Genomic DNA, 9,792 nt, shown 5'->3' with positions numbered 1-9,792 from the left:
CCAATTTTTTTCAATAAAATTATTTATTAAATAAAAATAAATAAACTAAATTAAATTAAAAATAAAACCCATCTCAAACTGTTTAAATACATACCCAAACTTGTCCTTTTATATGACTAGTACGTCCATCCGTGCGATACACGACAAACATAAAATTAAAAATATAAATAAATATAAAACAAGTTTTAAAAATAAAATAAAATAATTCATATCAATTATTCAATAAAATCTCAAATTTAAAAACATAATTTTAAACTCTGTATAAAGTGTAATGATAATTATACTTGTTAAATAATTTTAAATCATTTGATAATGAAAATTAACATTACACATTATTATTATTATAGAGCATTACACATTGTAATAAATAAATAAATAATTTAATACACAGACATAAATAAAAAGTTGTAAAATTTTAACGAACATAGAAAAAATAAAATATTTTAAAATTTTCATAATTTATTCATTTTAAATTCATTTTTGATGATTTTTATACCTTATTAAATATTTTTTCACAAACTTAAATTTAAGATGCATATTAAATATTACTTCATAAATAAAATTTGATGATATTTAGAAAAAACTAAATTACATAAAAAATAGAGATAAAAATAGTGAGAAAAAAAAATTGTGGGAAACAAGAGAGGAAAAATGAAGGAAAAAAACTCTTATTTTATACTATATTATATAGATTGGGTAAAGACGGATACCCACGAAAAAGCCCAACTCATTACCATCCCTAAATAAGATATATTCTTCGCATCAAATAATTGGGTAAAGCTAAGCAAATTTATCAATGGTAGACCGAAATAGGAAGCTATTCTTTCATTAAGGCTATATATACAACCTTGATTTTACATACAAAAGTGTATTAAAATTTTATAGAACATTACCATCTAATATGGCTAAGATTTCCCATGTATATAGATTTCCCTATGACTTACTCATCCTAAAAATAAAACATGAAAAATAAAATTACCTTTCCGCCTTCCAATTTGAAATTCCCTACTCTGTCCCATTCTGAGTTGTATCAACATATTTGTCCCAAGCTACGACATCTTCTAGCCCGGGCTTCTTCTCATGGTAGATATATAGTTTAACAACAGGTGTTTCATTCCAGATTTCTGCTTCACAGTTGTATGACATATTTGCTCGACCACGACTAGAATCTGCTCCAGGCGTAAACAGGTCTACGACTTTGAAATATATTCCTTCTCCAATACGCTAAACACGAGCTTCACACGCTTCTTTAGAATCGACGTGATATTCTTTGTGAACCGTTTCTGGTTTCTGGTGTATTTGAGCCATGCAACTCCAAGGTACACTTGAACACTACAAGCTGCATAAGTCGCGGAGAGATCCTCGATCTGATACCTTAAGTGAAGCTGCAAATAACACATAATGGTTTGGGAAAAGGAAGAAAATGACAAGGTAATAACCAAAACTGATCCTATGACTTATAAAGCCGTACTGCGAAATTGTCACCGAGTGGGACGCCTTGGAGACTCATGACTTCATTGATGACCCAACCATTTTTAACAGAGAGCCGAAGCTTCTGCTGGGTACTCGTGACTTCCCCTTTGTAGAGAGGTATGCATTTTTCAAGCTTATAGTAAAGCTGCCTCTGGTGCACGTCTGGATTTTCGGATTCCCACGGGCTGTGAGTGTAGTTGAGGCATCCGGCTCTCTCCATCACCCTTTCCTCAATCTCGCTCCCTCTGAACAATTCCATGCAGAAACTAGTCTGCAATTCACCAACATTAGATTTTGCAAGCCACTCATGCTTCTAAATATAATCGGAGTACCCTCTGCCTTTTAAGGGGAATATGTGCCAATTCTAATATTTACATTCATGTTTTGTGAAATTGCATCGATCCAACTATTTTCTTTTTCCGTATTTTATTAGTGGTGTCGGGTGTACATGTGTGTGTGTTTGGGGGGGGGGGGGGCATTTACTCACCGGAAGTGGTAAAATGGCAGAATAAACCATGGACACGTTAACATCATCAACTCCCTGAAAAGAAGCGTTCTCCTCAGTCTGGACGCTTTTAGCATCAGAATCGTCATCATCAATCAGATCACCATTAACCTCAAGTTCCTCCTCCGCAGCTTGGATGGCTTCAGGGATGGACTCGTCTTCAGAAGCACGGACATCATGTGCTTCGGATTCTTTCTCCGATATAAGCTCCTTCTGTTTAGGTGGCAAGGCTCTAGCTCTCCAGAGTGCCATGATTGTTCTGTTTCATACACACTAGGACGATGTGAAGAATTGACATTTATAAATGCTATATGGAGTAACTATCCGACGTGCACAAAAGGTTAGGCAAAAGAATTTAAATGAGAAGAGGTTGACATGGGCTAAAGGAAACACAGGTGTCACAAATCATCTATACTACACTTCCAAAATGACTGAAACATAATGCAGTCATACATTTTCTCAACAATTTCATTTTTATTTTTTTATTTATGCAGCTGTAGCAGTAGATCCTGATATCTTGTGCCTAGAAGTTCCAAGATTCAGGTAAGAGCAGATTTAGTTTCACTTACAACGTAGTCAATAAGAAACAATTACTCGAACCATCTCATTTCTCATTTCATCAGCCATCCGAAAAAACTAAAGGAAAATCTAAGGGCAAGATGTTCACTTAACTGTGTTATCGTACTAATAGAGTTAGCCATTGTAAAGAATCTGTAGAAACACGACTACTAAAAAAAAGTACTTACAGATAACACTATAAATCCGAATTAATCGGAAGATCATTGCCTGCACTTTCCCAAGCATACTAATGTGGTTTTCTTTCCGACATTTAGTGATTATTGAAATGTTTGCTAAACAATTCATATTTGAAGGTTTCAGAAGAGAAGTCAGAAACAACAGTAATAAGGAAGTATTCGAAGTTTCGAACCTTAGAAGACAAGTGCCCAAATTAGAAGTATCACTGGGGAAACAAACCAACTGAGATAAATCTCTCCTTCTCTTATTCTTTACATTTATTGTGATTTGACTTGAACCAAATATAATTTCTCAGAAGGCTTCTCTATGAGTTTTGCATAAATAGAATTTGAATTTTCATGATTACAGATCAACATTTCTTGAACTGTTCATGGCTAGACCGACAGATATAGAACTATATCAAGAATAATGCTACAAATTGAGGACAAATAACACAGAAACTTAAAACATTACCAAATCATCTATGTGGATGCAATGGCATGGAGAATGTAAACAGAAACTCAATATGCTAGCCCAGAGAATTATGAAAAACCAATCAATCCAGTGAAGTTTACAATGTTAAATTCAGTACAAGGCAACATGTTAAATATCTAAGCAACAAAGCAAACAACAACTGACTCCGGAAAACACATCATAGTAGAAACAAAAATAAAACCTAAGTTGAAAGTGAATCAAATTTAAACCATGAAATATTTATAGGTCAATGAAGAATGATAAAGATAGTAAATAAAATGGGAAAAGATAGCTGTTTATACAGGAAGATTGTCAAAGAAACTAATAAGCTCACAGTATGACAGCTGAAAGCCAGATGATAAAAGTGAAATATCATCTACATTACATATACTGTATTAAAAATTATAAATGTTAATGACATATACTTTGTGTTACCTGTGAGCGACATTCAAAGATACGAACGAGTGAAAATGAAACCCCAGCCTGTCTTTTGCATCTAGTGACCTCGCTCCATGCCGTGCATCAGTTCCTCTTCCAGGTTGTAGGATCACGCTGATGACAGGACTTCCCATTGATGATAGAGTGGGAGGGATACGTTGAATATCTTCTACATCTTCCCAGAGAAAGAAAAACTTTGTTTTCTGACCAAATAGATCTGCATGGAACCCGACCGTTCTTGCTGAAAGAAATAGACGGCCCTGCCGCAGGAAGTAGTCAATTAGTTAAAGCACCAGAAAAGACACACTAATCCACTGAAGATAAATGACTCTCACCAAACATCACTAGTTCTACAGGATAATAGTAAGATACCATGGAACACATGGTAAGACGAAATGTCGCCACTATAAGAAGTATTAATGGCATGACTATGGGTCACCGTTTGCTGATTTATGTGGATAATATGAAACCAAAACATAACTCTGATCACCTTATTAACACAAATATGTAGTGTTAGACTAGTATCGATGGGGCATGATTTTTAGTTTCATATACAACAGGTAGCAGAATTAGTAAAATAAAATTAATCAAATAAAAAAATACTGTATTTATTTCTTTTTTCCATACTGTTACTGTAAATCTAGGAGTTGAGACTTTTCCAAGACAATATTCCAATTTCTGCAGGGAACATTCACAAAATACCTTGAAATTAATAATCAATTTGATCAATACTCAATTTTTTATGTTAATGTACTATGATTTTCTGGTTAGATTTCATCAAAATGATGTTGGAATCCTTCCATAGAGAGAGAGAGAAATAAATTAAAAAAATTAACATCACAGTGCATCATAAACTTGTGTAAAGCATGTTCTATTTCACAATAATAGTAAATACTTGAACAAAAATTTGAATCACCTACCTGGAGAGGCATTTTACGTCTCAGGTAGCAGGTGAAGTCATTGATGAGAAACTCCTCAGGGGGCAGCCCAAAAAGCTTCTGGAAAGCTGAATTTGTCTGAGGAGACCGTAATCTTATCTACAAGCATGTTGTGCACTGGATTGCGCTCAAACAAATATATGGCGAAGAAATTGCAAAATAAAAGTCAAGTAATGTGAAGTAGAAAACTGACAAAGACGATACCTTCTTGCCAACCTCCTTCTCCACCTTAGCTATATAATCTTGGAAAATATTACTAGCCTTACTACTGTTCAAGAAAATTCTTAAGTGTATCTTTGATTGACATGCCTGAGCCAACTTCCCTTGTAGAGGTATCCAGACATCAGACAAGTCCGAAATTTTAGATTTCAAGAAATTAATTTCAGCATGTCCAAGAGATGAGGGTTCAACAAAAGGCCCATCAAAATCAAAAACTTCCACGTCCAACCTAGATGGAGGCTCATTCATCGCATCAAATTCAAGGATTTCTGCAAGGAACCATCCATCTCAATAAAGAAGCTGATGACATACAGATTTTTGTAATTGTAGCTGCTTGCTCTAGTTTAAGAAGAACAATAACGTTTAAAAACCTAGCTACAGAGCGTAAGGATATTAAATATACCATTCCAAAGAGGTTCTGACTTTTGAAACTTGATAGAGCTGGTTCTTCTTTTTCCATTGCAAGTAAACACCACATAAGGATCAGATGATGTTGCAGTCGAGTTAGGTGCTGCCAAATTGCTTCCTTCAATTAAGGCAACAGTGAGCAACCAGCCATCTCCTTTTCCTTTGATTCCATGATCACTTCCTATAATTAGCATAACATAAAAAATAATTTAAAAAAAAAAAATCGCACTGAGTCAGATAGACCAACCTCTCAGAAATAATGTATACGCTAGAATAAAAATCTGATAAATTGACAGAAAAAGCATATATGTTAATCAGATACATGTGCATACTAAAGTAATAAGGCACGTTATGATTGAAATTAGTTTGAATAAAAATTGAAGCAGTCCAGCCATCATCAAGTTGCCAAATATGACATATTAGACTACCTTTCTGCGCTCTCGCTTGCATGAAGCGGGACACTAACTTCAGCACTTGTTTTCCTTGCAGAACCAACAAAATACTTACTATGATCTCACCAACAGAATCCGGCAAGTCTAAACCAACAAACTCGAGACCCTGAACTTTGCTAGGCATAACCATGCATAAGTGCGTGAGCAGATATAACCACGTGAAAATGGCCGTGACTACTGTGAAATTAGCAAAATATTGAACTGCCAATTTCCATTCAGAGTGATGCTCCACCTGGAGAGAAGCCAAAAGTTGGTCTTTCTCCGAACCTAAATCTTTAAGATCAAGTGGCTTTACAGTGCGGGATAAAATTTTATCATACTGATCAAAAGATTCTTTTATGCCTTGTCTTGCTCCATTTTCAATCATACCTTTCATCATAGTGCTCTGCGAGAAGTTAATTCTCCATGAAACAACCAGTTGGGAAGATTGCTCCCCCGATGGCTGCTCTGGGCCAGGAGTTATGCAGTAAAGAAGTTCTATCTTAAAAGTTTTTCCATATGGAGCATCCAGGGTGCTCACAACGACTAAAACAACATAAGTCCCACCTTTAGCTTTCAAATATGTTTGCTCCTCTGTGGCTTTCAAAGCTTTAACCAATTTGGTTGGTGGTTTAATGTATGACACCGTTCGTTTCAGGCTGTCACCATTATTATTGAATTCCCATGCTCTTACTTGTAAATCAGTCGATCCTTGCATGTCTACCAAAGACTTGAAAAAGCTTGAATCTGGTGAAAAGAGTAAGGAGTTCAATTCACGAGGAGCTATTGCATATAATCGATCAAGAACTACCCCTCCAGGTAAACAACTTGGAACTTCACCACTCTGTTCTCTCGTCTCCAGACTTCTCATTAGTTCTTCGAAATCGACCGATGAGGAAGGTTCCCCAAACTTGCGCTCCAGACTCACCGAATCAATACTTTCAGCCTCTGACACATCACTTGTTTCAATAGAGCTAATGGATGTTGTCTCTATATTCTTATTGAAAATTTTTGCAATCCGACCAGCTAATGTTGGTGCATTAACCTTTTCCTCCTTAGACGGGACTTCTTCCTCAAACCTCATAGGAGAAGATGCCATTGAGGAAGACATTGAGATTGAGGGTGAATCGTGCTGAGAATCAGCATATTTCCTTGACAACATTACAGAATCACTGGTAGGAGGCACGTCTAATGGCATATTCTTTTGCAACAAACAAATGGTGAGAAGAATTTCGCCTAGTAGAAAAACAAAGCAACGTCAATCTGGAGATAAGATAACTAGCCATATCAAGACTTCTGCAACCCCTGGAAATTAACACAAGAGCAATTATATGCATATGTATTAAACTTCACAACAACAAAGCCTCTAATTATCTGATTCTTGGGATGATTCTACAACCATCATATTTGAGCAAAAACACTAGCTCCAAAAACTAAAATATGAAAACAAAATAAAGCATGTACAATATGCAATATGCTCATAGAACAACATACTACCATTATATGCATAAGTCATTCAAGTTATTAAGGATAATCCTACAATCATCACATATAAAGCAGTTTATAAATAATGAACAAGTCTAAACTGCGTAAAACTACTATAATGTGCACATACATACAACAATTAATCGACATGTTGGACTCCAAAACAACAACAACGAAAACGTCATACCACATTCCTTGTTCTTGGCATTCCTGCTCTTAGGATGCAGAGTGTACCAAGCAGTGCCAAGAGACTGATCCTTGGCTTCGAAAACCCAAGCTACGGGCACTTTGATTTGCCCAACAAAGTCATTATTGAAACACCTTTCTTCATCTAAAACAGATACAACAAGCTTTCTCTTCAAGTCATCAACTTTTAATATGAATTCCTCGGACCACGACGGATTCAAGCATTTCTTCACAGCTTTGCTCCTGAACGCTTGCCGCCCCAATTCTAGCTTAACATACGGATTGGTAAAGCCGTTCGACTCCATCGCAGGTAAATTTTTTGCTTCGCTTACGCGGACCAAAAGGTTCATATTTAAGCATGAAGAATGAATCCGAAATTAACCGCTTTTGCAGATGATCGAGGTTCAAAGGCAATAATCGCTGTCTCGAACAATCAACGAACATTAAGCACAAATAATCTACAATTTGCGCAGAAACAAATGAATGGAAGTGCATAAATTAAAAAAGAAAAGAATAGAATTGGTTATCACATTCCAAAAGGTACGAATAAAATTTGTAGAAAAATTCACGAATAAAATGGACTTTGAAGGCTGCAACTCAGGGATTTGAAATGCATATGCACATGAGAAACTAGCCAAAAAATAAACCGTAAAGTTAGAGTGGAAGAGAAAATGTTTGATTTTTGGAAAGGTAATTTTCATTTAACCAAAGAATGCAGATAAAAATGGCAGAGGCACGTTAATTATCAAATCTATATATCTCGTGATCAAGAATGCAGATAAAATCTAGTAATTCGCAATGCCTATATTTAAGGAAATGCTGGGATTTGAATTACTGGGTATCTGGAATTGATTTTGTTCTCCTACGTAAGTTGGAGAGAGAGGAAGAGAGAGAAGAGGGGGGAAACGTAGTTGAAGTTGGAGAAAACGCATGCAAAGTCTTCAGATGCAATTCCCTTTTTCTTTTTTCTTTTTTTCTTTTTTTCTCTTTGCTATTTTCTTTTTAAGGCTTGAGGAACTGAGAAAGACCCAAATATTCCTAAGGGGACTCAGAAATTATCAAAAAAACTTAAGAGTTAATAGCTCAACCTATACATTCTCATTTAGTAAAAAAAAATATTATCTATAAAGATAAAAAAATATAAAACTTAGGGGGTGTATTGGATTAAGATTCTGTAGGATTTTAAAGGATTTCGAAAGTCTGGGTGTATTCAATCCAAACTTTTAAAAGTCCTTTAAAATCCAGAGGTATTCAATCCAGATCTTTTTAAGTCTTTGAAAATCAAGAGGTATTCAAACTAGACTTTTTAAAGTGTTTTAAAATCAGGTGGTATTCAACATTTTATGGATTTTAATAAGAGTAAATTTTTGAAGTAGTCAAAATGAAGCATAAAACACAATTTATGGCGACACATTGAAAAAACACAAAATTTGGTCATTTTTATTGATTTGAACGTTTTTACCCTTAATGAGGCGGACTGGGTAGGATCAGGCACGCGGGTCGCGTGCCGGGTCGGGTTAGGCACTTATGGCACTAATAGTGCCATAAGTGCCATACGTGCAGCACAAATACAGATCAGATCAGATCTACCGATGGCTGAAATCGAAGAAGGCGAAGATCAGATTTGCCGATGGAGGAGGCGACGCAACGATCAGATCAGATCCACCGCCGCCGCCTCATTAGATCAGATCCAGCGCCGCTTCATTAGATCAGATCCGCCGCCGCCGCCGCGTCATCCTTCGCCACCTGACCAGTCCCTCCTCCACGCCGCCGATTTCAGAGGACCAGATCTCCTCCACCGCTGCCGCCTCATCCTTTACTCCAACGAATTCTGTCCAAGCGGCGCACTGGAGAGAGAGAGAGAAAGATGAGAAAGAGAGAGGAGAGAGCGGCAGCCGCTGGAGATAGAGAGAGGGAGGATCTCCTCCACCGCCGCCGCCTCATCCTCTACTCCGACGAATTCTGCCCAAGCGGCGCGCTGCCCGCTGGAGAGAGAGAGAGGGGGAGATGAGAAAGAGAGAGGAGAGAGAGAAGGGTAGAATAGTCATGACATACAAAAAATGGCCAATGACTCAACCTCGAAACACCTCTAGTTTGACTTGCAATAGAACAAGGACATCCTAGTGATGGTAAGTTGACCTAGTGTCATCTCTCAAGGAAAGTCTTTAACGGCTTCTAATTGTATCGTAGGAAAAAACAATAAAAGAAAGCAGTAAAGAGTTTGATTATTAATCTAGAACTGAAACTTAAAAACTGAATTAAAACCGAATTGTAAAATTACTAGGCGAATTAAATTATTAACCCTAGGCAAAATTAAAACAACTTAAATTAAACCTAACTTAAGAAATTAAATACTTGTAAATTAAAAACCAACTAATCTAGGCGTGAAACTAAAGTGCATAATTTAAATTGCATAATTAAAAAGAAAGCATAAACATGAACTAAAAACGTAAACATGATTAAACGAAAATAAATTGAATTGAAATACGAAATACCGTAA

At 36.2% G+C, this 9,792-nt stretch overlaps 1 protein-coding gene across 2 annotated transcripts; it reads right to left on the bottom strand.

Annotated features, from left to right (window-relative positions):
• Window positions 1-800: 800 nt before the first annotated feature.
• On the bottom strand, window positions 801-8,276 carry LOC131011362 (C2 and GRAM domain-containing protein At1g03370-like). 2 transcript variants are annotated; one of them, XM_057939160.1, is made up of 9 exons: window positions 7,294-8,276; window positions 5,619-6,857; window positions 5,186-5,371; window positions 4,768-5,051; window positions 4,546-4,662; window positions 3,623-3,885; window positions 1,961-2,237; window positions 1,472-1,744; window positions 801-1,385 (listed from the first exon to the last, which is right to left on the bottom strand). In XM_057939160.1, the coding sequence occupies exons 1-9, from the start codon at window positions 7,640-7,642 to the stop codon at window positions 1,191-1,193; spliced, it is 3,183 nt and encodes a 1,060-aa protein (XP_057795143.1). In that variant the 5' UTR covers window positions 7,643-8,276; the 3' UTR covers window positions 801-1,190. The 2 variants fall into 2 exon arrangements, with proteins under 2 accessions (XP_057795143.1, XP_057795144.1); XM_057939161.1 differs by having other exon boundaries at window positions 5,619-6,926; window positions 7,294-7,426.
• Between the last annotated feature and the right edge of the window lie 1,516 nt (window positions 8,277-9,792).

This window comes from Salvia miltiorrhiza, chromosome 2 (assembly GCF_028751815.1).
Source record: "Salvia miltiorrhiza cultivar Shanhuang (shh) chromosome 2, IMPLAD_Smil_shh, whole genome shotgun sequence".
NCBI lineage: Eukaryota > Viridiplantae > Streptophyta > Magnoliopsida > Lamiales > Lamiaceae > Salvia > Salvia miltiorrhiza.
This window is presented reverse-complemented; position numbering and strand designations above follow the sequence as displayed.

Excerpts from the sequence above, each read along its gene's own strand:
- LOC131011362 (XM_057939160.1), bottom strand. The coding sequence starts at position 7,642 with ATGAACCTTTTGGTCCGCGTAAGCGAAGCAAAAAATTTACCTGCGATG. Across the intron at positions 6,858-7,293 it reads TGCCAAGAACAAGGAATGTG|GCGAAATTCTTCTCACCATT; the intron begins GTATGACGTTTT and ends TTTTTCTACTAG. Across the intron at positions 3,886-4,545 it reads GACGTAAAATGCCTCTCCAG|GGCCGTCTATTTCTTTCAGC; the intron begins GTAGGTGATTCA and ends TTCCTGCGGCAG.